Genomic DNA, 27,765 nt, shown 5'->3' with positions numbered 1-27,765 from the left:
AAGTCAAATTACTATTATGAACCGAGTACTTCACAAACTATTGAAAGCTGCACCTTTCTTCCCATGCAAAACCTTATATTTCTTGAAAACCATTATATAATGCCAGATCCAAAAAATAGACCACTGGTGCAATTAATTTCTATTCAAATTACCATTACGGACCAATTTTCTTCACATAACTGCACTTTGAAAAGATGACATTATACGTGGAAGGGTCGAAAAAGTGGTGCGATACAATTCGGTTTCAATAGTGGTCGTCGCTGGGCCGATGCATGTAGGTGTAGCATATTTCGCCAAAACACAAGAGCAGGCATCAAACGGACAGACAGACATATAAGCTTAGATCGATTCAGAAAATGATTTTGAACCCATCGATATAATGAAAGTTGAGCCTGTCATAAATCCATTCGCATAAACTTGATATACCCGATGCCATAAATTGTGTAGGGTATAATACAAAGAAAGAAAAGTACGCATTTTACTCATTCCAAATACATCACATTGTTCAGTTGCTTGTCAATTTGTGGTTGCACAAACAACTCAAAAGCAATATCAACATCAACATCAACAACTTACAACTCTTCCGAATGAAAACTACAACACTCTATAAACATTCATTCATAGAAGATCAATCATTCTTTGTTATAAGAACTGAACCATTGCATAAACATACGGAGGAGAACTTTCTATCCGTAAACAGCAAAAGAGCAATAAATAGCAAGAAAAAAAAAAAAAGCAAAAGCAATTTAAATTTATGCAAATTTTAAGCCGCAATTTTATGGATTGTTTTCTAATAAAGACTCGAAAAGGAAAAAAAAAAACAAGAAGCAAGTCAGAATGTCAATTATATGTACAGCAAAAAGAGAGAGAATAAGATCGTTGCAACAGCTTCCTTAACTACTCCTTTACTCCTTTGAAAAATTTATGCAAATTGACCGCAGTTATCGCAAGATGAACGTGTAAAGAAAGCAACAAGCCACAGAGCAACAAGACGATCACATGTTACAATTACCTACAAGAAAAAATACAAAACAAAACAAAACAAAAAAAAATAAATAAATAACTTATGCAGCAAATAAAAATTTAAACACGTTCGCCGACATTCAGTCAGTCAGTGGTGGAATGAAAACCTTAATCTCATAAAAAGGTAGCAAAATCGAGTAGATTGATGCATTACCCAAAATGAATTATGTAAATTGCCTGAGAATTTCAACTCTCGCTAAGTGAAGAGTTAAGTTCGTTGCAGTTCAGTAAGAAGACAATTTGTACACACACAAGAGTTCAGCGCGATAAATATCTTAACAATGTATTAAAAAAAGAAAAATGAAAAGAAAAAAAGTCACAAACTTAACTTTTGATTTCCTGTTATGATAAACAGAATAATAAAATTACTTTTGCGAGCAAATAAAATCAATAAAAAATGATTTAAAACTTTTTAATGAAGATAAAGTTGTGTTAAATGAGAAGAAACTTACATTCACATACCAGATCTTCGATACAGTTTTTCTCTCTTAGCAATTAACGGAAAGCTAAGATTATGTGGACCGAATGGGCCATTAGTATAGGAAGCTTTTCTCTTTTTTTTTTATATCAGTGTGAGCAAGAGTACAACAACAGATTTATAATGCTTCTTCTGGTCTTGCCCGTTCAACTCTCTTGACTCGACTGACTTTACCCTATGCCTTAGGTGCAAGTTGCTAATAGCTAATGCCCGCATTACCTCTGTTGCCACGACCTGTTGCTATGCTTTTCGCCAACCGTCAGCCACATCAAGCAAGTAAAGCATCATAATCTTGTATTTGGTTTTAGTATTTTAACAAATTCGTTTCTTAAAGAGCAGGTGAGTTTTCATGCAGGTTCATGTTATCAAGTAGGTGATTTTCACAACAAAATTTTGATTGGGGTGGTTGCCCTTGATCAAGGTTTGTTGTGGTAAAGTTGCCTTTTGCTTGTTTTAGTACATTTTTTTTTACTTTTTTTTTTTTGATCTTGAGGTTAGATTAACCGGCCCTGTAAAACCAAAAAATTGAATATGTAAATGTGGGATTTTGGAGGTTATAGGTGTAGTCAAGTAATTAGACGATTGACAGCTTTAGTATTTAAGTGGTAGAGATTAATGTTATCAAGGTTGAAATGGAGTGAAAATTGAAGAGAAGAAATGTCTTTTGTCTCGCGAATTTAGAATGCATGCACTGTCAAGTGCATCAAGGGCAAGTTTAGTTAAATTGGCGCTAAATTGCCAATACTTCTTTTCAAATTCGTTAATTGATAAGCCGCAATATCCAGAGACGCAAATGATGTAGGGATAAGTGATTACGGAAAAAACAGATAATTAAAAAAGATATTATTAGCAAACATTATTAAGGCGTTTTTACTGTTGGTGAATATAACTACTCGCTTAAAATCATCTTCATTTGAAATATTAAAGGCATGAAAAATGCCGAGCAACTCGGTTGTAAGAAACAACACTTTTCTGCCTACATTACATAGGTCTGTTTGTGTGCTGTAATCAGTACAGTGCGTGAATTACTGATAAAGGCAACGATTACAGTAATAGTGAATTTCTTATTTTTGATATTGATTGATTATTCCTTCGAAGTAGCACACACAGAAAGTTTTTGCTGTTTATCCGGTTTTTTTTTTTTTTTTAGTTTGTAAATAATATTTTGTAGGAGTGCTTAGTACCTTATAAATGGACTAATGTTATCGAAGGCATAGTAAAAAACACGATGAGCAGCTGGTGTAGAGAAGGTGTGAAATTTTAATCGTAAAGAGAGGTATAAAATGCAGAATTAAACATGGCTGCCACATTTTCATTATTTATTTGCTGGTAAGATATATTGATCCCAAACAAGGAGGAAATTCATAATATTAATGGGAGTGATGAAGAGAATTATCCATCAGGAGTAGAAAGTAATTAATTTGAATAACAGATTTACGTTAAAAGCGTTTCTCTCTTTAGCAAAGACAACATTTATGAAAACACTGCTTGAAATGAAGCAGTGTTACCTATTCTTTTTAAACTTCGAAAGTTAGTTGAATACTGAATTCCCAATTTGTGTGATTTTAAAACTTTATAACTGTCAGCAAATGCCACAATCTTTGCAAAGTGTTGTATTTTACTATTTTAATCCACTCATATTTGTAATAATTGTAATGTTACGTGTGTGTGAATCTATTAATGAATTTTAATTTGGCAAAAACATGGTATACATTTCACTGTGTTTATCTCTTGGCTGGTAGATGCTGTGAAGCTTCTTCCAAATCTTCTCTGAGGTTTTGAAAAGTTTTTATTTATTTTAATTTCCTTTGTTAAAATTACAATTTCAGTTTACAGAAATTCATCTCCATTACTTGCAATTCGATCTTCTCCTACTGCGTTTCCTTTTTTCAAGTATTGAATTGAATTTTGATTGTTTCTGCCTTTCGAGAATTCTGTTGCAAATTTTAAAAGGAGAAGAAGTTTTTAACATTCACTTTTTTCCCAAAATAAATAATAAAAATTAAAAATTATATTTAACTTTGAAAAGCTTTAACCGCGCTTTAGAGAAATTGGCTTAAACATATGTTTAAGAATCAGGTGTTTCAATTGTACAATTTCAGATGTGTTTCATATCTTCCTCCTCTTAAACTATTCAACAAACCAACTGCCAAAGATTTTATTGCCATCTCTGTGTTTTATGTGTTTAAATATTTATTATTTTGATTTTTTCTCACTCTCTATATAAGCAGAAAGTTATAAGCAAAATAAATTTTACTCTCAGCAAGTGGATTTGACTCTCGGAAATATTGAGAAATATTTGCTTGGGCTGCTCTGCCTTCTCAACAGCTGATTTCACTCTCAAAAAACACAACAAAACCAGAAAGCCAACATTAAAGTTCATCAAATAAAAATTACTTATTGGCTCGTCCATCTGAACTCAACATCATTCAGCTCGACGGTATAAAATTATTAATTTAATTAAAATTGTAATTAAAAAATAGGTGTACAACAAATGAAACAAATTACACTGAAAGGTGCGCGGTATTAAGTGAATCAATAAATATTAGACAAAATTAAACTTTATTTTATAATTTTTTGTGTATACTCTTAGGAATATGTTATGAGGTTTGAAAGAAAAAAACTTAAACAAAAAAATTAAAGTATTTCAGGCGAAAGAATATAAAAAAAAGATGCACACCCAATTAAAGAGAAATAGCTTTAATTATTACAATTGATATGTTTACCCTGAAGCACGAAAAATTAACATAATTGGGTTTTCGGTGAATATTTATGAAGAAAGCACGTAAAGGAAATATTCGTAGTGCATCTGCAAGCATACACACAAACGTGTGTAGAATAGTGTACGTCAAAAAGTGCTTACATACTTAAAAGTATGGATTCGGTTAGTGCTAATTACGATGAATTTCAGCATAACGAAATTACAGCCATACCACGCTATGGTTTAAAATTGAAATTCGATCATGTCTGGCCAGAAAAACGTAATCAAAATGTACGGCCTTCCATTAAGCAAGCGCTGCCGCTGTTACCGTTAGCTTACAGGTAATTATTAGCTTGTTCTGTTTACTTTTAGCGATAAATTACTATATACGCTCAAAAATTAAGTGTGCAATTTGCTATATATTTTTATATCCATCAAAGAAGGGTGAGAAAGACGATATTTATTTTCTCAAAACATTTGTACCACTTGGACACCGCATAAAGTGTGCATATTCTTTGCCAGCATAAAACTCTAAACCGATTTAAGCGCGTCCGTCTATCTGTTCTTCTTTGCAATGTCCGTGGTAAAGATTATCCTGGTCATACAAATACAGCAATAGTCCTTGCAAGCACATTAGTACCGAAATTCAGCCAATCCCATCGGTCAAAGAATACAACCGTAGTACAGCGTGGAACAACTTTTAGTTTGAGAATAAAAAATATCTATTACTTAGAAACCTTGACAAATGGAACGAAAAAAATTTGTAATCATTTTCTGTAAGTGCTGCTGCAGCTCTTTTATAAAAATAAAAGTAATCGGTTACGCCTACTCGACATAATAGAATATTAAAATTTTGTTTCCCCCAGAAAAAAGCCTCAGAAATCACACAAAGTATAAAAAAATATTGTTGGTCACTTTTATGCAGTAATGGGTATAAATGGGTTTCTTATCCCGATTGAGCAAGTAAGAAAGTCGTATTCTCCTCATGTACTAAGCACAATTAACACAAATATGAACCAATACTTAGGCCAAAATTGTAAACCCACTGAATATACATATGTCTCAATTCTTAAGACGACGTCTTTTCTTCAATTATTGTCTGCCAAATTCTGAACCTTTTTCTTCACATTTTCTGCTAGGCAATGTCTATCAGCACAGTCGTTTCTATTGCTCAAACTGAAATTTTCCACATTAAGTTGGGAACCTTTTGCTTATTAGAAGCTTCTTTTTGTTGCGTTCCAGCTTTTAAACTTAATCTGTAGAAAACTTTCCTTTCTATTTCATCTTTTGCGACCGTGAAAGCCTTACGATAAAAGATGATAAACTGGCAGACGTACAGATCATATATTTTACGATTCATATTTTACATCAGGAAGGAAGGATTAGTGTAACCACATCTTAGATCAAGGGCAAAAGAAGTTTGAAATTGGATACGATTATTTCGGAAATCGCATGTCACTAACTGGCCTTAACATCGGAGATATATAAAAGTATTGTAACAACCCGGAAAGAAAATTAGTTTTATTACGGCAAGTAATTCGTAAAAAATTAAAGTTTTAAGAGATTGTCTATGTTGGAAATTTTTCCACCTTCTTGGCGCCTTGTTGGCCTTCTTAGTATTCGAACCAAAAGGTCCACTAAAAAGCACTCTAAACTGTAAAGATTTTCTGGAGTAATAAACCGCAGATCAATTGTTACTTGAATCAATTAACTCAGATATGTCTTAATCGTTTTCCCCATTCGTTCCGTCAGAGACACCTAAACCGGTTGTCTTATTTCTTATGGTCAAAGCTGTAGAATACTTCCGTAGTGTATTCCTATGAAAAACTTGACAAACGCATTATACCAACTGCGAAGTGTATAACCATATCTAACCAAACGTACTGAACGCTTATTGTAGTACAAAATGAATTTGATTCCACAATAATCACCTTGTGTGTAGACAGGAAAAACTTTGGCGCCAGGATATTTTTATTGCTTGCTTACTTTTATAGACAAATGTCGTCAGTTCGTCCGTCGTCTTTCATGTGCAAGTATCCGTATGCTTGAACAGAGTCATTGGCTTTAAATTGAATATTTATTGTATGCACAATTGAAATAAAAACGTTAAATTAGAGGAAAAATCATCTAGTAACGAAAGGCTTAAATTCCCATTGGACAGAAATCTCTTTAACTTCACAAATACAAAATGAATGCGAAATGTTTATATTTAACAAGTGAAAACACTATATAGTAGGATGCGAACCGCCATTAAATAATCTACAGCACTTCGTTTAATAGACCAACTTATATAAGACTTGTTCAAAATAAGGCTTTGTATGGGGAGTAATTCGGAAGCATTGGACCAAAACACGTCACTATAAAAAATTTCTTCAAAATATCTTAAAAATTGCAATATGAGAACAAGACAGACAGACAGACGGTCTGACAAGCTAGGTCGCGGCAAGGAATGCTTCTGAATTAATGAGTACAACAACAGATGGGTCTATTTCAAGCACTTCTGCGTGTTACATACATCCGAACAAAGTTAATATACGATTGCTCGACAAGTCAGGTACGGCATAAAACCAAACGCTGCGAACATTATTATTATTCGTAACTGCATTAAACCGACTCATCTTTAGCCATCAGTTGCTTGTTTTTGGCATTGTTTAGCGCATACATTTTCAATAATTGTAAAGGCCACTGAGTTCTTTTGGTTATTGAACTTTTAAACTTAGTCCGGCAAAATTCGATAATAATCTAAACGAATTCGTAACGAATTTTTTCACTAATTCAGTTAAAAAACTATTCTATGTGTAGTGGTTAAATAGAGTTTACGGAGCATTCTCGCATGCATAGTAAAAAAATGTTACTAGGCATGTAAAAGGTATGTAAAACATTGCCAGTCACGTCAAGCCTGGCTCTTAGACTCGATCGACTACTTACTTAGTTACATTCACTTTACAAACACGATTTCATTGGAAGAAAAATGGAAATTGCCAATCAAAAAATTCATAATCTTATAAAAAATCGCCGTTATTTGCGAACATAATTAATACACTCTTGATAATGACAATAAATCTTGTTAAGGAAAACTAATCTTGGACTCCTTGAGGCATGAAATTGCTTCTCGTTTGCATTTAATGCTTGCTCCTAACGTCTGATTAAAAGCCATTGCCCTCGATTCGTATTCTTGACATATAATGAAAAACTAATACTCAGCCTTCCTTTCTGATAAGAGCGTTTACACATACACATGCATACTCGCCTGCCATACAATGCGCCTGCAAAAAAATATATACACTATAGAATAACATTAAATAAACATTTGAGTTTCATTTTGCAAAAAAAAAAAACTTTTCATTTACTCTCCATCATAAAAAGATGGAAGTAAACAAGAGTTTAGAAAAGGATAAGGTTCCGTCGTCAGTTTCCCTTAATATGAGAGTAAACAATATTTTTTTTATTTACTCATACGTGAGTTCATTAATATTTAATTTTTCAGAAATGAATCTGAATACGGACTGACCTTACAGACTGGCAATTAAGTTCAACTCAAAGCATTTGAAATTGCAAAAGTTTTCTTTAAATATTGAAGACTTTGTGCTCTTAATTTAATTGACGTAGACGATGCGGGCTTATGTGGATATCTATTTTATCATCAATTAAAAGTGCAACGAATTTTAGCATAATAACTATAATTAATATGGTTTTCCTCTTACTTACTTACCCTCAATTAAGTCAATAACTTCTACTTCGGTTTGCTATTCTACCCTACACCACTTGTTGTACCAAATACATTAAGTTTATATAGACGCATGTACCATTCAGAATGACTTAAAATAGACCCACCTTTCACTATACCGCCTAAATCTGTCTGTCCGTATGAACCAATCTAACCAATAATTATATTCAGCACACGACTTATATTAGATCTAGTCACATCCATCTGTCTAATCGTTCAAAAGAGGCTACATTCTCCCTATGCTAAAAATCAGCTTATTGTTCTCTTAGGAAATGATTGTGCAGACCTTGCAGTCAAATCCTTCGCATCTTCGGCACCTTTAATTATGAACAGTACAATGGAGGAGTTTGACCTTAGTAAGTGTATTGGAAAGAAAAACAAAGAAAAAATTGAGAAAAAAAGTCGATGGCTGTACAATCCACACTACTGGCATGATAATCGTAATCTCTAACCACCCATATATCCAATCAGCGGAGAGAAAATCAAGACCTTTGGCCTTGATCATACTATTGCAGCTTACCAATGGATTTTTAAGAAATCTAATTCTCCAATATCTTAGGATGAAACGTATACTTTGTGAATGCCGCAATCTTTTCATTATTTGAAGTCGGAGTCTTCAACCCTATGGACATCTTGAAAGTGCCTGGAGAATATAATACCAATAAAGTACTTAACTCTTTTGAAACGCGTCCCTTATCCGTCTAGCCTAACTGTTAAAAAAGAAGATCCGCTTGCTAGTGCTTATCATAGTTTTTATACCTTGTGTGTATGGATGTGAATATATTAAGTTTGTGTGTATGAATGTGAACATATTAAGTTTGTGCGGATGTACGCAATACCTAGTAGGGCTAAAATGATTTGAGATAGATCCACCCTTTATAATATGTTCTAAGCTCTTCTGTCCGTCTATCTGTCTCGTTTCCTTGTGCTGAAATCACAGGCCGCGAGTTTTAAGATATTTTGATGAAATTTCGTACATCGACATATTTCGGCCCTAGGACGGACGCCATTGGAAACAGTTCGGGTCGGACCACTCTTTCGATCACTTCCCATGTAACGCCTTATTTTGAAATGTCGAAGTACGGATAACTGCGGGTTGGTCTAGAGTATTTAATGACAGTCCATGGCCCATTATAGTGTTTTTAGTTGTCTGGTCCTTGAATTTAAAAAAAATATATCGATTATCATCTTCTAGGACGTGGAATTCCGATTCAATATTTTTCTTATTAAAATAAAAAAGCAGTTAATTCCGATACATTGTTCATAATTGCTTCCAAACCATCTATGAATAAGATTGGATATGTAAATATAGCTTTTAGTGTTGCATATCCAGATGATATTAAATATCGTCACAGTATCATTTATCGTAATGTGGATGCCTTCAACGATATAGCTGCTCTTTTTAACTAGCTTGAGTAGATATTTCTATGATAACGAGTTAATTTTTAATTAACTGATAAAAAGTTATTATATAATTAATTAAAAAATGTACTAATAATTAATATCGGAATCTTAATTCCGCTCGCTTTCTACTTCTCTTAATGCATTTGACTAAGTGTAAAGAGTAAATTCCTATGTTAGGTTTTCGAGACAAACAAAACTCATTTACAATATTATTATAATTAAGAATATCCGGCATAAGATAATCATTATGAGAATCTTTTTAAAGAAATCCCCTTCCCACCTACAATATTGATTAATACTTTCGAATGTGTTTAAGAGTGTTTGACCTTAAAACGAGAAAACCGCAAAGAAAAGCTAGAAGCTTGAGTTTGTAATAAAAATTTGTGCCAATGAAAAAAGAATTTTTCTTCATCCAACGTATTCACTTTAATAATACATTTTCCTCATAAGGCCAACAGTAAAATGACATCATCATCACTTCATATACTAAAAATAATCATAAAAGAGAAAGGAAATATATTGTATTGTCAAAAATCCATAAAAATGTTGTGTGTGCGATGGCGATTTTTATGATTATTTGCATAAGTATTTGGTCGCAACCCTTCCATCTTGCTTTCTCTTATTTATCATATATACGTTCTCTTGCGCTTTATTATATTCAATTGCAGATATGCTTCATATTATTGGAAAGTCGCACGTGAGGGTAGACGTTGCTATATGGACTATTATTATATGGAAAATGGGAAACAAATGTACGGTGTACCTTTGGGCGGAATAGGGGGTGGCAGCATTGGACGAGGCTACGCTGGTGAATTCTGTCGCTTCCAAATGCGACCCGGCATATATGAGTACAATACCGTACACGCAAATCAATTTATTGTTACTATTAAGGATCAGAATGGAGATACCATCTTCCAAAGCTTACTTTCGAAAAACACCGGCTGGTATGTATACGCAAGAGATTAATATAAGAGTGGAGCATGATTATCAGTGACACCTGTTGTACTTCGGAATGTCACGTCACTTATATGCCAGTATTTGTCAATTTTTTTTTTTTAACCTTATTAAACATATGTCATAAAGTGTGATGTCATTCGTAGACTTTTCAAAACTTTATGAATTAATTTTAGTTCGCAATCCTCTGGGATAAGAGAAACTGCTTTATTACATTTCGCTTTTTATAGAACTAGAGCTTTCGTGACTTGCTTTGCATGTTGTATTTTTTGCTCATTTCAAAATGTACACATTTTTTAGAAATTTTTTTCTTTCTTTTTTTTTTTTTTTGTTTGCTCGTCTTTATGAATAGACAGACTTTCATACGCGACAAATGGCAGAATTCCTAAAAACTACTTTAATGTTTGGTTTAAAAAAAAAAAAAAAAAAAAAACCTATACATTTAGGAGAACATGGCATCAGGCCTATTGGAGAAAACAACATATTTTTTCTACACACAAGTGAAAACAATAATGAGACAGGACCCATCATTAAATACCCTACACCACTTCTTTTAATATAATTAACCATATATGGGTTCAATAGTGCATAGTAAAAGATTGGTTGAAAAGCTGATTCGATCCGAAACGTTTTCAATAGCCTTCGTCTTAAAATATCCCAAAAATATGCGGCCTGTAGGCTGAACGCAAGAAAAACAAATGGATAGACGGCCAGACAAGCATAAATCGATTCAGAGAGTGATACAGCAATCGGTGGATACAGTGACAGGTGAATCTATCTCACGTCCTTCTGAATATTGCATACATTCACACAAACTTAAAGGTCCCGTATATCACAACTGATGTAGGATTTAATGTAAGCCTTATCCACAAGAAGAAAGCAATTGTGACGACAAATTGCAAATTCAATTTTCGCAAGTTGTAAACCATACATACATACATCCATACTGTAACTAGGGTATTTAAAATTAATGAACTCTTTAGAAGCAGAAGGCCAGTAAAACTTTCATTAATATTTAATTCTTAAGCGTCGCATAGACTTGCATAACATGTGTTTTATAAAGATTTCATTCGTTTATTAAATAATTCTCACAGATGCAAAGTTCGTAAAAATAGCTATCAATTGCTTAATTCTTAACTTAATTGAAATAAACATAATTAGATAAAATTCAACGAAAAAGCAAATTAAATCCGCTTAGCGATGTATACTTGATTCCCATCATTTCAAACTAGACAATGGCAATTGAAAAAGCTATTGATTGACATGATGTTCGCACTTTCTTTTGACCTATCTCAGGAACTATAGACTGGCATTAAAATAATCTTCTTCGTTCATTGCGGGCGTGTCTGTAGATGAATGATAGTGGAGGGGACCTGGTTTGAAATTAGTCAAAACCTGTCACTCTATTAACTCCGTCGAATTGCAAAATCAATGGGTTAATTTACCCCTACTCGTTACCAAGCTAATTGAGAAATGATTTTCAACTTTTGGTTACATTATTTGCATTATTATTAAACAATACTACTATATATACGCCTCAAGAATAATTCCTTGAAAATAGCGAACGAAACGCCTTGCTCGAGTTGAACATGATTGAATTTGGGTAAAAGGTACCCGGTATCCGGCATCGGCTTCGTGTTTCGTGTCTTAATCTAGCTCAATAACCAGCGTCGTAAGCAAACAGCACACCCTTCACCACTTGTGATACATAGGTACGTTAAGTTTGGAAGGATGTATGCAACACAGCCACTAGATAGACCTAAATTTTTTTATACCAAAGCTTGTCTCTCTCCGTTTATCCGTCTTTTTTTCTTGTGCTCATCTTACAGGCAAGGCCGCAAATTTTTAAGATATTGTAATGAGATTCAGGACACTGAGGTGTTCTGGACCAAGCACGAACACTATTGCACATTTTTCACCCCACTTTCCATATAAAGACCGGAGGGTAGTGAAGGGCACTTACAGGTGGACCGTGATCGCCTACAGTGAAAGAGTTTAACGTAATTAAATTTTTTTTTTAAATAAAGAAAAGTGAAAAGAAATAATACTCGTAAGAGATAATAATTACTAAGAAATCAAAACGATTAAGTAATAAATAAATTTCTTGAAAACCTTATCTCTTATCGCCACATGAAAATTTTTCATTTTTTTCAAAACTGATTTAACAGATGTTATGCGAATTATTTACGTAAGAAAACGTAAATAATAGACGATTTTAACACTCTACCAGTCCTTGCCTGGCATATGTCAAGTTAGCAATTCAAAATTGTGATATAAAACATACATCAACGGTCACCTTAACCTATGCATGCTCAACCTTTCCCTCAAGCAGAATAAAGTCTACCAGCCTGTGGCCATGTCTGACCCAAAAGGTTTAAAAATCTTTGCTTGATGATTTGCTCTTTGATTTGATAAACAAATACATACCTATTAAAAAGATTAAAAATCTATCCTTATCATCTAATATTTAATCATCTATTAAGCTAAGAGCTGGCGATGATCAACGATCACTTTGATCCCCTTCTTCTTGCTTCTTTATAAGACTACCACAATGACAACCAAGAAGATAGAAAGCTGAAATTTGGTACAAGCAACCCTGGATCGACTCAACGTTCCTGAGAGGTTGAAAAAAAAGCCAGAAAGGGCGACCTTACACAAATTCGCTCTTAATAGATAAGAAACTTAAACAACTTTCAAATTAAACTCACACTTTTTTCATATTTTTATCTACAGTTTTCGTTCCCAGAGTTATTTCTCTGTTACCCACATATTTGTTAGGGCCATCTATATGTTCAGTCAAACACTAAGGTCAATCGGTTCATTAACATGTTCTCAGTTAACAATCAAATTTTTACACTAATTTGGTTTCATTTTACTACGAATTTATTTCCTTTAAAAAAGTAATAGGGTACCTTCTACTTGTAATAAATATAATAAATATGTTAAACGTGATTATCTTGAATAACAGGTATTTGCAAAGCGTCTGCTTCATGATTACAGCTTTAACAAAAAAAAAAATATATATATATAAACAAATAAATACTACTTCAGATAAATAAAATTTATTTACACTTTGATATTAAAAAAGTACAAAAAGTGTTCAACAAACTTAAAATGAGATATAAATGCTGACTCAACTATTTATTTATTAACTGTAGGTGGATTAGTTAATCGATCGGGGTCGTTTCTTATAGGGCCCTGTTTATGATTCTCGATATCGACTAAAATCGATAGCTGTGTATTTTGAATACGCTGCCCTGAGTAAATAGTTTACCGTCGGCGATCAAGTATGTATTCTTATATCCTACGCGCACACTAGCGGCCCAAGCGTATAATAAATTTTTCGTGAATAAATGCAACATATGGAAGGACTTGATGTACATCCACCTTTTATTATACCGATCGACTCAGAGTTAATTTGCGATTTGATCTAACCATGTCTGTCCGCCTGTCCTTTTTGTATTCTTATATATAAAGGATCAAATTGAGATAATCTCCTGTTCTAGTGTTAAAAAGAGGGAAAATGCTTTATTTTGTTAGTGGAAAATTGCCAAACTTCAACTTTTAAACAGTAATTAGCCAATATATAAGTGCGAAGTTGAACCATTTATTAACGTTTTGATTGTATTTTACATAAATTAGATTTTCGGGCATCAATTTAAAGTGTTCGCGCTTAATAATCGCAACTATTTTTGTTGAGGTTTTTATTTTTAGGACGTTCAAAAGACATTTAGAAAGAAAGAAAATGGCGAGCGTGCGACATTCTGCATTTGTCTTGCCTGCCTATCATGTAAACAAGCTCCGATTAACCGTAAACATTGCATGCTAATGTGAACAGCAACGAAAGCATAAACAAAATTAAGGAGTCGACTTAGTAGATATATTTTGTAATATATATATATATATATATATATATATATATATTATGTATCGCAAGGCACGCAAATAAATAAATAAAGGCTCTTCTATAGGCTATATAAACAGACGAGTATCATTATGTATCATACACTCAAGTTATTTTATTATTATACTTTTCTCTTCTTTTCGCTTTCGCATCAAATTTAACACATATTCTATCCGATTTCTTGAAATTCTGTTAAAACTATTATTTGCCTAAAAATTATGCACGAAAATGACAAACGGGAATGCGATAAATCTTGGAAATGGCCTTTTTCTATATGGTTTGCTTTGGTTTTAACGAATGCATTACGATTTTTTGAAATAAGTTTTCATGAATCAGGCCTAGATTGTCGTTTAACTAATTGCAGTATTACGCGCTCCAAGCAGCCGTTGAATTCGTGGCACTCGAAAATGGATGATAAAAACTGTCTCTATACGGGATTGTATCCGCGCTCATGGACCGAATACGATCTCTCCGAGCACGGTATACAATTGATATGCAGACAAATATCACCAGTTATACCGCATGAATATAAGGATTCATCCATACCGTGCGCCGTATTCATATGGACCGTCGAGAACGTAAGCGATGAAGAGCGTACCGTTTCTATAACATTTACCTTCAAAAACGGTACCGGTAATAAGAAACAGGATGCGGAAGGCTTGCCATCTTCTTCATGTTTTTGTGAGGGGAACGCCAAGGGAGTGATTATCAATCAGAAAATTGCTGATATGCCATGCGCCTATAATTTAGCTTGTCGAATTCTTCCCGAAATCAGTATTACGCGTTGCACGCAATTCGATCCAATGGGAAGTGGCGAGCAATTGTGGTCTCAATTAAAGGAACAAGGGCAACTAAATGAAACAGCAGCTGACGAATCTTTAAAATGTAAGAAACGTATATAATATAAATTATTTGAAAAAATTGTCTAAAAAGGCCACACATATATTTTTTACAGCTAAGGATCTGGGTGTGGCGATTTGTGCTAGAGTCTCTTTAAAAGCAAAATCATCTCACGACTTGGAATTCGTTTTGGCTTGGGATATGCCAATTGTACATTTTCCAAAAAAACTTAAAGCTTATAAACGTTATTATACGAAATATTTTAACGCTACTGGTGAATGTGGTCCAAAATTATGCGAATATGCCTTGAAGCATTTTGGCAATTGGGAGAAATTAATTCATGCCTGGCAGCGGCCAATTTTAAGCGATGAGTAAAGCTACACACTAAGTCTTTTAAATTCAATAAAGTTTAATTAACACTTTTCCACCAATAGCGGTTTACCCGAATGGTACAAGTCGGCCATTTTCAATGAATTGTATTTCATCTCCGATGGTGGTTCGTTATGGCTAATGTGCGATTCGTCATTAGGTGAAGAGTTAGACTATAATGATCCTAGGTACATTTTTGATAGCAAAATAAGAAATTTTATAATGAATGCTTGCTCTCATATTCGCAGATTAGCCTATGGACGCTTTGGTTTATTAGAAGGACATGAATATCGTATGTACAACACATATGATGTGCATTTTTATGCCTCGGTTGCTTTGGCCCATTTATGGCCCAATTTACAGGTTAATTTGCAAACACTTTGCAATTTTCAATATTTAATCTTCAGTTATTTCAATTTACATATTCTAGGTTAGCATTCAGTATGACTTCAAAGATGCCATATCCGCTGAATTGCTGGATGCCCGTAAAATGTTATATGATGGTAAAATTATGCCACGTAAAGTTAAGAATTGTGTACCTCATGATTTGGGTGATCCTGATGAAGAACCTTTCACTCTAATTAATTGTTATAATATACACGATGTTAACGATTGGAAAGATCTTAATACGAAATTTGTGTTGCAAGTCTATCGCGATTATTATATATTGAACGATCTTGCTCAAGCACAAGCTGATAATGCCAGTAAATTTAGTTCTATTGAATTTATAGATAAGGACAGTTTATATGAAATGTATTCACAAGATAATAAACGTAAAAACTCAGCCGAAGAGAAAAAAGGTGAAAATAACAAATATTTCAAGTTTCAACTGAAGTTAGTTAAAAGTGTAACTAATAAACATTTTTAGAAAATCGAAAATCCGCTTCTATGTACATCAATGAAACAAATGGTAAAGTCTATTTAATGGATGCCATTACTTATCTTAAAGCCATGTATCCAGCATGTAAGGCTATCATGGAACGTAGCATGGAATATGATCAAGACAATGATGGTTTAATTGAAAACAGCAAAATGCCAGATCAAACATATGATTCGTGGGTTATGGATGGTCCTAGGTAAGGCTTGTTATTTTAATCATATATCATCGAATTTAATTTGCAGACTTTCTATCTTTGTATATGCAGTGCCTACTGTTCTGGTCTTTGGTTAGCAGCTTTGCAAACTATGGCAACTATGGCCACTCTATTGGATCAACCTAATGATTTTTTACGTTATCAAGATATTTTGGAAAAAGGAAAACATTCATTAGAAGAGAAACTCTGGAATGGCCATTATTACCGTTTCGATACAGCGCCTGGGCACAAAGATACAATTATTGCCGATCAATTGTGTGGTCATTGGTACTTAAAAACTTGTGGTTTTGATTACGAGGTAAATTTTTTCTAAAATTTTAGATTAAATAAGTACAATTTCCCAATGCCTTTATAGATCTATCCAAAGGAGAATGTACGGTCTGCTTTGAAATGTATTTACCAAAACAACGTTTTAAGTTTTCACGAGGGTAATATTGGTGCGGCAAATGGTTTCATAACTAATCATTCAGACCCTACTAAACCGGGCCACGTAGATACTAGCAGTATACAAGCCGAGGAGGTATGGACTGGAGTTACATATGCACTGGCTTCATGCATGATACAAGAAGGTATGTTTGAGGAGGCCTTTCAAACAGCTGGCGGTCTTTATAGAACTATTTCCGAGAAATGTGGAATGAATTTTGAAACTCCGGAAGCGTTTTATGGGGAAAAACGTTACCGCTCCATTGGTTATATGAGAGCTTTAAGCATATGGTCAATGCAAGTAGCTTGGGAAAGGCGTAAAGCTCTAAGAGACTAAATCATTTTAAAATCGCTTATCATTCTTGTTATTTTCTTCTTTTTCTTTTTCTTTTTTTTTTTTTTTTTATTAGTTATAACTGAACGTAAACAATTGTTTAAAGAAATTTTATGGTGCAGGAAAAGTACAAGTATTAGACTTTTTATGTTAATTGTATAAGAGAAACCAAAGAGTTAGTTACTAGAAGAAAGGACAATAGAAATGCATATGCAATGGAAAGGTAAAATCTAACTCAATTGTTAAGTATTGACAAGAAAAAATCCTAATTTCTGTTCCAGAAGAAGCTATTTTATTTTCTTCCCTTTTTTTGTTGCTTTTCGTAAAAGAAAGGACAACATTTTTAGTAACGAAATATTTCTTAAAAAAAAAAAAAAGAAAAAAAGATAAGACCCCGCCTCTAGAATGCATTTTTAGAAAGGTATTTTTTAAACTACTTGAAAAGAGCTTATGGTGCAAATGAAAAGTGCTTTGATAACAATTTTAATGATAGAATTAATGGAAAGATTTTTATGTATTCAACATAATAATAGAAGTCTCTCATGCATTTAAAAAAGAAACAGTGTTACAAATTTATTTTAAAGCGAAACAAATATTGAAAAATTATTCAATTTTTACGTTTCTGTTTGCGTACTGCTTTACATCACAAAATTATTGTTTTTTCTTTTTTTTTTTTGTTTTTTTTTTTTTTTTAGTCAAATATAGTTGAAGTATCACATGTTATTACTTAAAGCTCTTTTTTATTGCATAGTTTTTATTTTAAAAATACTTTGTACTCATTAGCAAGCATTTTATTGTTTCGTATCCACCATCGGCCAGTATAGCTTAATAACTATATCGTTCGTCTGCCTATTTTTGATATTTTCACAGTCATAAAAGTAGAAACGAAATACGCATATATTCCCTGATAGACTGAAATTAATCTAAAATATTTCTCGAATATTTACCAGATTTATAATTGCTGTAAAAATAACTTGAGATGGTGGATGCCCAATATTCGCCTCTGGACGAATACAGTATTTTTCTATTCCTTACATTTGTTCATTAACTTGAAAAATTTTTTCATAGAGCACAAATTTTATTACAATGTATTTACAGAGAACAAAAATTTAACTGATATATAAATGTTTACATGTATATTAATTAATTGTTTGCAAGTTAAATATTTGAAACATGTGTAGTTATGTGTATGTTTTAAATGCATTTCAATTCAAAAATATATTAATATATGAAAGCATGGTTTAAAAAGTGTCTTTACATTCATTTTAATTTAATTTTTGACAAAAACAAAAAAAAAAAGAAAACCCACAACAACCGCTACACGCCAGCAAGTCTAAAGACGACAGTTTTTATGCAACGTGCGAAAATATATTGTAATGGTATACATGCAGTTTTTAAATTATACTCTTGCTATTGAAATATGACATTAAACGATGATATCATTTGCATAGAAATTTCACGAATTTTAATAGAAATAAATTTTATTGGTGTTATAAGGATGTGCAGCTGTTTCGTTATATTCAGCGAGGGATCTGCATCAAACTAAAAGGAGTAATTGATTTAGTGATCTGCGTAGCCCGACCCATTCTCGCGGCGCATCCTGAACTTGAGGGGCTCTGTGGCATGCACTGTAAGCGGCGCACTTTGAAGTTAACAAAAAAAAAATTTGGTGTACTTACTATTAACTACTAAGATGTATAGGCGATATTACAAACATTTTGTTCTGTGTACATTCGATTAGTGTCTAAATGCAAAAACTCGTATTTTCGACCAGAAAAGAGACAAACATTTGTTAATAAACAGCGTTTAAATGGACTCATCTACTCCGTACTTGATCAGGGAATGATTTCATGAAAATTGTTACGAAAAGTGCCATTTTGTGAAAATTGTGTTTCGGGTAAAATTGAAATGTTAAATGTGGACATGTTTCCTTTATTCTTTTTTACTATTAGCCTGCAATGGTAAGGTCATACAACTGCCCTTTCATGCATTCGGAAATACAATCCAATTTTCCAAAACCGTAGATAACGATGATGAATTTTATGTAGATGCTTTCAAAATTGGAATGGCTTGTGAGCAATTGCGAAATAATGCCCTTATAACAATTGCATTTAATTTTTTTTTTTTTTTGTTATCATATTTATTATTTCAATTTTGTTAATACGCATAAAACTACATGTATATAAAAAATATAAATATCATCTTTATTTATAAATTCTTTAAAACTTATTTATAAGGCGTAGCGAATTTAATATCCTACTAAAGTATCACAAACAAAAACGGCCTGAAAATAAGTTCAACAAGAACACGGGAACTACTTAAGAAAACACGTTATTGTTATTATAAACTATCGGCCGGCCAGGGAGAAGCGAGTAAAAAGAGAGAGAGAGAGAGGTAGGGGCCATAGGCTATTGGATGTATGCCCGCCATGCTTCGACGATGCCCGCACCGTAGTTATGACCGAAGTAAATTCAACCGCACTTGAGATTTGAACCCGGACAGCCGCTTGTACATAAAAATTCCAATTTATCAACGATTAGCTTGCATGAAGGTGTCCCGGTTTGTTTTCAATAAAATTTTGGAAATCAAAAAAAATGGAAACTTATAAAGAATCATTTAATATTATACCATGAACGCAGCAATTCAAGTCCAACAAGTAAGATCTACTCTAGTGTTTCTTTTATTTGATTCCTTTTCATCCACATTTCTATCCATTTTTCGTACTGCATTTTGCTGCGACATATTACCACTAAACTAGGAGGACGGCAACCTAATTGTTTTAAGTGTTCCACACGCTTTTTTGTAGTTTCTAGACTGTTGCATAATACTCGCGGTACTTGTGATATTTCCAAAGTTGAGAAACCAGCCTCGTCAAGCAAATAGTCGAAAACTTCTTTAATTTTTGTCACTCGCACCGTATTCACTTGATCGTAGCGCTTCATTATAGCGCGAGCTTCTTCAACAGTAACTTTTAGGCGTTCAGCTACATATTCGTCGGCGGTTTGTTTATCGCCTAACACCTCTAATTTATCTTGAGTTAGTTGTAAAGTCCTAGCAGAAATTTGTTTTAAAAAATTATTTACTATGTAGAGATAAACTTACCTTTTTAAGGTCGATTCCGGGCATTTAACCATCCAAGGCATTATCCTATCTTTTTTCCCTAATGCGGCACGTTTTAAACGTAACTCTACCACGCTAGGCGCGTAAAGAAGCACCCATAAATCTTTTAATATGTTCATAGGAGCCACTTTATAATTAAGCATGAGTTGCAGGTTTTCTTCAAGCATATCACAAGGCAATTCCAATACGAATAAACGTTTGGCCACATGTTTATTGACAATATAAGGGTCCAAGCCTAGTTTTTCCGATATATAATAAGCCCGATTACCATATGCCAAGTATTTTTCCTCACGATTTAAACGTGCAATTATTCTACGTAAACGTGACAATGGTACACGTAAATATGCCACAAAGTCATTAATGTCTTTCAATCCGTTCAATGTGCGCAAAAGAGTTAGTTTATCCCTCATACGCTCTGCAATAACAAACAAACAAATCTATTACATGGCGATTTATCAAATTACTTTACAAAATGGATTTACTTGTTTGCAGTGTTATAATCCATGGAAAATCTATAAAACATTTTTCTTGGATACCAGCCTTGTTTAAAATTTCTATATTACTTATTGCATATCCTCCTTTTATCTTTTCATGGCCCTCTTTATTTAGTATCTGTTCAATTTCCTCTAAGCTTAAATTGAGGCAATCTTTTAAAGTTCTTTTCACATTTTTAACATATGGACGCAAATCCTTGGATTCGCTATATGGCACTATGTAGTTAGTCTCCAAATCTGAGAGTCCATCATTGCCAGAAGGAGCGACAGGTGCGAATGTCCGTCTCATTAACAAGGCTTGCACTACTTTCCCGTAGTTCAATGGCAAATTAGATTTGAAACCGCTTGTTATTCTAGCAAGCATTCTGTTTTCCTTTTTTTGGTTATTTAAATCGCCTCCTTTAAATTTATTAAAAATTGTTTATATATATTTTTTAGTTAGACTTCTGAAAACCATTCACAATGTGATTTGCAATAACAGCTGTTGAATGTCAATACTACTGTGAGAGCAGCAAGGAGCTACTAATTGACAGCGATGGAATACCTCAACTTTTGGCCCCCGTTTATATTCTTTGGCTCCACGTATCAATGTTGGACCATGGTTTAGTTTTCTCATTGTGGGCGTCGACATCATATGTCTCATCAAGAGATTAAAGTTCAATCACAACAGACAGAGGTGATCATATATATAAAAAGTATATATAATAATCACTACTACATTTGACCGATCATCCTTCCTTACTGTTCAGCGTACCCTGCTCTTCCCAGCCTCACCATCTATCATTAGCTATACTTCGTCCTCAAAACTTGGCGGTTTGTTTTTTCAACGCGGACAACTTAAACATATAGATCAAACTCCAAATCAACTTTTACACAGCCAACCTTTGCTACTCATTGAGAACACGCCTTCGATCATTTTCCAATATACCACGCAAACAGACACTTCTCAAAAAGGGGAAGAAATAAAAAAAAATATAAGAAAATAAATAAAAAATGTACAAAAATATATACTAATAATAACAGTTATACTAATAATTATATTAACAACTCGAGAGAATTCAAAAAACCAGAAAAAAAATTTAAAAATAATAAAATTTAAAGACAAAAAATGAAAAAAGATATATTTATCATTAACTAATAAGAACAATGTGTAAAAAAGCTAATAACAAACTAATAATAAAAACAGCCAGGACGGTCGCAACACTTGCGAGAAGTAAAAGTATTTACTAGCATTACCGGATAAACATAAACATACAATTTTAAGTAACAATTTAAATAAGGGCCCGGGCGGGCCGGACAACCCGGACAAAGAATGCGTCTTTTCTTTCTCGTTATCACAGAGAATGGCTCAATGAGTATTCAAGAAGAAGCATAAATTTAAATAACAAACATTAATTTAGAAGTAGAAGAAGAAAATATTAAGCAAAAGGCGGAACAATATTCAATAATTTTAAAATTATAGGTGTCATTTCTCATTGGCTTCGTCTAGTATAACTTAAAAGAAGTGAAAAAATATTCAATAATTTGGTTTTTTCCGCAATTTATTTTTAAATCCCTAACAATGAGCTATGAGCTATGTTCGGCATTGCAATGTAATGTCTGCCTAGCATTTGTTGCGTTTCCAGAGCCGAATAAGCCAACAACTGAAACCCAACCACCAATGCGTGCGTGTTCTGGGTGCCACTTAGTAAAATATTGCGGTAAAGATCATCAAAAGAAAGACTGGCGTTTTCATGGAGAATTTTGCTGCGCTGTTCAACGCATTAAGAGTGCTTACAATGTAAAGCATCCGCTGCATTTATCGAGTAGTGGTCGAGAACCCGAAACAATTGAAGAAATGGAGACTGCGCAAATGCAGCTAAAGTTTTTGCTTACTGATACTTTAAAACGGCCATTAAAGACATATGAGGAGGAAATAATTTCATTTCCAAGCGTGTGCGGTGTCTGTGTTAAACTGAAAGACTCGCATGTTTGTCCGCATTGTCGATCGCAGGCGTATTGTTCTTTACAACATTTAGCGGAACATTCAATTGAACATAAAAAAGTCTGCCATTTATTGCGACTATACTATTGTCCTTATAAAGTAAAAGAGCTGCCAACTGATTTTAAATTGAACTACATTGGAAGAGTTAATAATTTGCATAAAAGTAATTTAATGACAGCATTCGAAACAGTTTTCAATTTAAAATTGCCTACAAAACCCTATGAAACATTAAAAGATTATCAATTGTTTGCCTACGCTAGTGATTTCAGTTGCATTGCAACAATATGTTTTAGCATGTGCCATTTGGATATACTGTCCATGGAGACGAACAAGTTTATTATATACATTGTGGGATCGAGTGTTGAGCCGCGCCTTTGGTTTCAGAAAATTCACACACAATTTTTCTTTATGCAGTATCCCCTTTTCACAACATTAGAATTGCATTTTATTGGTCCAGAAACGTTAGAAGCGATGGAAGAGAACATAAAATACGATTTTCTGGTAAGGTTTCCTGAAAAAGATGAAAACAACATTTTTGTTCGTGATCGTAACTATGATATAACTTTTGCAGGGCCAAGAAAGATATGTTCACTATATATGCTATAAAGGATTATTTCAGGAGTACGTTAGTTACTTTAAAGGTTATCCTTCGCTAATTGTTGCCTTCAATTGTGGATTTTCGGAGTATTCGCAACTTTTCAAGGGGAATCCAGCAACTCCCAAACTTCCCACACTCCCAGCTGCAAAAAGCTGTACGACAACTCCCACATCGTCGACGCAGACTGATGCTTGGCAGAAAGGCATATGGGAAATGCTGCTTTTCTTTAGAATACCAATAGTTTTCACTTCTTTCACAAAACTAGAGTCAGAATTTGATTTTGCTGCTTTGAGAAAAGCGGCTGATATTGGAACTTTTAAAATGCACGTGGAACGAATATTTACGGTATCAAAAAATCCATTCCACGATCTTCGTCCTCTTAGGCAATTTCATAGTGATGATGATGAAGCATTCTATTTTCGTAACGGATACATACAAGCTATACATACACTGTTAAAAAAGTAATTCCCTTCATATGCTTAAAATTTTTTTAAGATTTTTAAAATCAATAAGCCATTTATTTTTTTTTTTTTTTTTTTTTTATTAACATATGTAATTGTCCTTTAAATTTTTATAATCGTTTTACCTGTCAATAAGAAAAAATATCATCACAATCTTATAATGTATTATATATAAGAAGCGCTTCGGTCCAAAATTCTATTATCATTTCTCCGAAAATTGTAATGACTTTCATCTGCAATCATTCATGTTTTCATTTTTAACCTAAGGTTTAGTAATAATCAGTTGCCAAGATCAGCGGTTGTTTAATATTTGTAATCGATAGTCATAAGTTACAATTGTCTCAAGCATCCAGCATGTTTAAGTATTTCTTATAATTATTTGTCGCAAAAGAGAGTTACCTAAGATAATCAAAATTATATTTTATTCTTTTTATTGTTGTATTGCTGTATTTATTGTTATTCAATTAGTTCCTTTCATATATTTCTATCACATTTTTCACTAAATTAACATCATCAATATACTAAAAAAAAAAAAAAAATTAAAAAAATAAAAACGAAATATAAATGATAAGGAAAATATAAAAGTAATAATAAATTTTTCTTATAAATTGAAAGAACAAAGGGAAATATTTAATAGTAAATTACAGCAACAAGCGATTACTCCACATCGACTTCCTTCAATACTTTGCGTACCCAGAATGTAGCGCCGTCCTTTGCTACGGTACCGACAAATTTTACTTTACCCTTATAGCCGGCCGGAGCAATCCACTGAAATTCAACTTTCGTAATTGGATTATCTTTAGGTATCTTCTTATGGGTCAAAGTGTCCTGCAAATATTAATTTAATGTCATTTTTTAAATGAATGATGAATTGTCAGATTGGCGCTTTATCTTACATCAGGATTAGAACAACTTAAAGTTTGTGATTTATTGGATTCGACAATTTTGAAAGTACCGATCGGTTCTCCTTTCGAATCGTGCGCTTGAATGGCAAATCCTAAGAAGTCGCCACCCTCTAAAGTGATAGTGATTTTGTCACCCGATTTGACAGTATTGCCTCCGGAAAAGCTATAGGGTACAGGGCTAGTTTGGGGATCGACATGATGTTCGGGTGTTAAACCATTCGTACAGATTTGTTGGGGGCCTCCAGTTGAATAACCCAAAGCTGGTACAGCCAAACAAACGGTTAACAATACAAAACGAAACATGGTTAACTAAATGAACGAAAAGAAAAGCAAAGTTATGTAATTAAAATTAACAAATATATGTTAGGTTGTTTTCCTCTCCCTCGCACGAAAAATACTTCTTCTTTGTTTTTCTTAAATGAGAGGGAAGCGACTTCTGCCAAATTATCATAATTTAATAATTAAGAAATTATTACTTTTCCTGGAATGAGTCATGAATTCCCTCTACCCAAAATAAGCTTGTATTGAATTAATGCGCCGATTGACATAGGATTAAAACACTTTGCTTTCCGTATGTTTACGATAACAAAACGGTTAACACATCTTTGTAGATAGATGCAATACATTCAGTTTTTAATACACAACATTGCATATGTAGCTTGCTTCATTTTTAAGTAGATTTACCCCACAACTTCCACATTTTTGAAAGTTTACAAGAAAAGTCAAGGAAGATAGGTTTGAAGTTTAGATGCTCACGCCGTAAATAGCCACCTCAGTACTTGATATCTGCTAGTATGAGTCCTTGAAGAGTTATGACTTATATATCCTTCACAATTTGAAATAAAAGGTTAATCAAAACCAGCAAAGCCATGTTTAACCTATCACTAGTATACAAGTATACTAACTGCAGTTAATGTTTGCCAATAACTGGCAATAGACATAATAAAAATTAGTTGCGAAAAACAAGAAACTCAAATGACATTATATGAACTGCGATCTAAGGTGACAGCAACAGAAACCAAAATTCGCAAAAAGGAACAATTTTTCCTACAAGATTTTTGCAGAATTTTTTTTAAGGCGGACATATAAGCCATATTTCTCATTGGCTTATTCCAAAAAATGGAGCATTTTTGCAATGCAATGCCTGATTAGAATTCACCTTTAAATTAAAGCTTTTAGTTTAGTTGATGTAGCAAAATTAGGACACTATGTTAATTGCTTGAATGTTATTTACATCGATCTCTTATCAAATTTTCCTACACAGATATTTTGTTAACATCGATCCGTTATCAAATTTCTATCTGCAGAAATGTTATTAACATCGATCTCTTATGAATTTTACTAACATGTTCACATCGATCTCTTATCAAATTTCTTTGTGCATGAATGATATTAACATTGATCCCTTAGCAATTACTCCTCTCTATTTACGAAAATATTATCAAAAAAAAAAAATAAATAAATAAATAAATAAATAAATGCATAAAGCAGACAATCTCTTATTTAAAACGATTTTACAAATTTTAAATAAATCCTGTGTTTAATTATTATTCAAAGTGTATGGTGATGGGCAGCGGAAATTCGTTCAGAGCCTTTGTTTCTTCTTACTGGCTAACCTTGTCTTCGACAAAATTACATGTCACTCAAATTGTTTATTTTTGTCGTTCATTTGTTAATTAACTGTGGATTTTTCGATTGTGTGGATTTGTTTCAAGTGTCATGTAAATCATTTGTGTAAAGTGCTGCCTTGTAGTCAACTGTACTTCCACAAACGTAAATGATTTTAAAATGTTATTGTTGTTTTCATTTACAACATCTGTTGACAATTTCACAGTTACTTATTAATCACAAATGCTAACAAAGAAAACAAATTAGTAAATATATTCAAGATAGATAGGGAAACAACAGAAGTCTGTTTTATAAACAAAAAAAAAAAAAAAAAAACAAAAAAAATCATAGTATTAGTTCAATTTCTAACTAAAGCAATAAGTGTTGGAGTTTAAAAAAAAAAAAAGAAAAAACCAGTTTTAAAATATTCAATTCAATTTATTGAATAATATGCTTATGTTGCTTTTAACTGACATTCAAACAACTTCCACTTTATGTTTCTTAACTGAATCATTCTATCAATTCTGCATTTTTGTTTTTTTTTTTTTTTGTTTTATTGACACAAATACAACCGGGGCGGCTTGTTGTTAATAGCGAATAAGTCCCTGTATATGTTCGTTTGCTCAATGGTTTGCCAAATCTACCTTGTATAAAATTAGGCCAAATATATTGCATCGTACAAGAAGGACATAATCAGCCATATATCATCGATATATTTGAGTGATTTGAATTAGTAGCTGAGCAGGTAAAGGATTTCGACTAACAACTCAATGGTCATGAGTTCAATTCTCAAGGTGCTGTAGAGTTGTCAATAAAATCTTAGATGCTGTTAGTGCCTTAAGGCTTTAGTAGCAACATTTATTTCTCTGGCGAAACCAAAACGATTGATAATGATATATGTTGCTTTGCTCAGAAGCAATTTAAAAATTAGAATAAAAATCGCGAGAAAATTTGTTTCGTTTTTTGCCGCTTTCTATGTTTCTATGTAAATTGTATTTTCCAATCTATTTTTTATTTATTTTTTTTTTCAATTCGACATAATTGCCAATTTGTTTCTAAATAACTTGTTTTTCTTATTTGGAAAAAGAAAAAAAAGAATATGGAAAAAGTATTATATTATATTATATTATATTATTCCGAATTATAATGGCAATTGAACCATTTGGTAATAAACATATAAAGTAATTTTAAGAAAACTAGTGACACAAGTTTAGTTCAATACACATGCGCTAACGTATTAATTGTTTCACAAATCTTTTAAAAATGTTACAACAACTACAACAACAACATTATCTCCAAAAAAAAAAAAAAAAAAAAAAAAAAAAAAAAAAAAAAAAAAAAAAA

General features: G+C 32.8%; 4 protein-coding genes across 8 annotated transcripts in view; 2 read left to right on the top strand and 2 right to left on the bottom strand.

Annotated features, from left to right (window-relative positions):
* Nucleotides 1-3,885: 3,885 nt before the first annotated feature.
* LOC119633513 (non-lysosomal glucosylceramidase) lies at nt 3,886-18,299 on the top strand. 2 transcript variants are annotated; one of them, XM_038027104.1, is made up of 11 exons: nt 3,886-4,017; nt 4,153-4,543; nt 10,002-10,277; nt 14,514-15,076; nt 15,147-15,402; nt 15,466-15,588; nt 15,649-15,763; nt 15,831-16,200; nt 16,269-16,476; nt 16,546-16,792; nt 16,850-18,299. In XM_038027104.1, the coding sequence occupies exons 2-11, from the start codon at nt 4,377-4,379 to the stop codon at nt 17,252-17,254; spliced, it is 2,730 nt and encodes a 909-aa protein (XP_037883032.1). In that variant the 5' UTR covers nt 3,886-4,017; nt 4,153-4,376; the 3' UTR covers nt 17,255-18,299. The 2 variants fall into 2 exon arrangements, with proteins under 2 accessions (XP_037883032.1, XP_037883033.1); XM_038027105.1 differs by having other exon boundaries at nt 3,886-4,543; nt 14,556-15,076; nt 16,850-18,298.
* Nucleotides 18,300-19,891: 1,592 nt separating this feature from the next.
* On the bottom strand, nt 19,892-21,259 carry LOC119633378 (transcription termination factor, mitochondrial). Its single transcript, XM_038026916.1, has 3 exons — nt 20,854-21,259; nt 20,354-20,786; nt 19,892-20,302 (listed from the first exon to the last, which is right to left on the bottom strand). Exons 1-3 carry the CDS (start codon nt 21,227-21,229, stop codon nt 19,915-19,917), a joined length of 1,197 nt encoding a protein of 398 aa, XP_037882844.1. The 5' UTR covers nt 21,230-21,259; the 3' UTR covers nt 19,892-19,914.
* Nucleotides 21,260-22,262: 1,003 nt separating this feature from the next.
* Nucleotides 22,263-23,959, top strand: LOC119633546. The gene is made up of 2 exons (XM_038027152.1): nt 22,263-23,350; nt 23,421-23,959. The coding sequence occupies exons 1-2, from the start codon at nt 22,427-22,429 to the stop codon at nt 23,910-23,912; spliced, it is 1,416 nt and encodes a 471-aa protein (XP_037883080.1). The 5' UTR covers nt 22,263-22,426; the 3' UTR covers nt 23,913-23,959.
* Nucleotides 23,960-24,322: 363 nt separating this feature from the next.
* Nucleotides 24,323-27,765, bottom strand: part of LOC119633971 (defense protein l(2)34Fc) — a 6,949-nt gene continuing 3,506 nt past the window's right edge. For all 4 annotated transcript variants that reach the window (XM_038027833.1, XM_038027836.1, XM_038027835.1 and 1 more), the window contains exons 2-3: nt 24,805-25,122; nt 24,323-24,736 (exon numbers count right to left, since the gene is read on the bottom strand). In XM_038027833.1, the coding sequence (XP_037883761.1) occupies nt 24,566-24,736; nt 24,805-25,116 (483 nt within the window). In that variant the 5' untranslated portion in view covers nt 25,117-25,122 and the 3' untranslated portion in view covers nt 24,323-24,565. The remainder of the gene's footprint in view (nt 24,737-24,804; nt 25,123-27,765) is intronic.

Source organism: Glossina fuscipes, unplaced genomic scaffold, assembly GCF_014805625.2.
Source record: "Glossina fuscipes isolate IAEA_lab_2018 unplaced genomic scaffold, Yale_Gfus_2 2, whole genome shotgun sequence".
In the NCBI taxonomy this organism is placed as follows: domain Eukaryota; kingdom Metazoa; phylum Arthropoda; class Insecta; order Diptera; family Glossinidae; genus Glossina; species Glossina fuscipes.
This window is presented reverse-complemented; position numbering and strand designations above follow the sequence as displayed.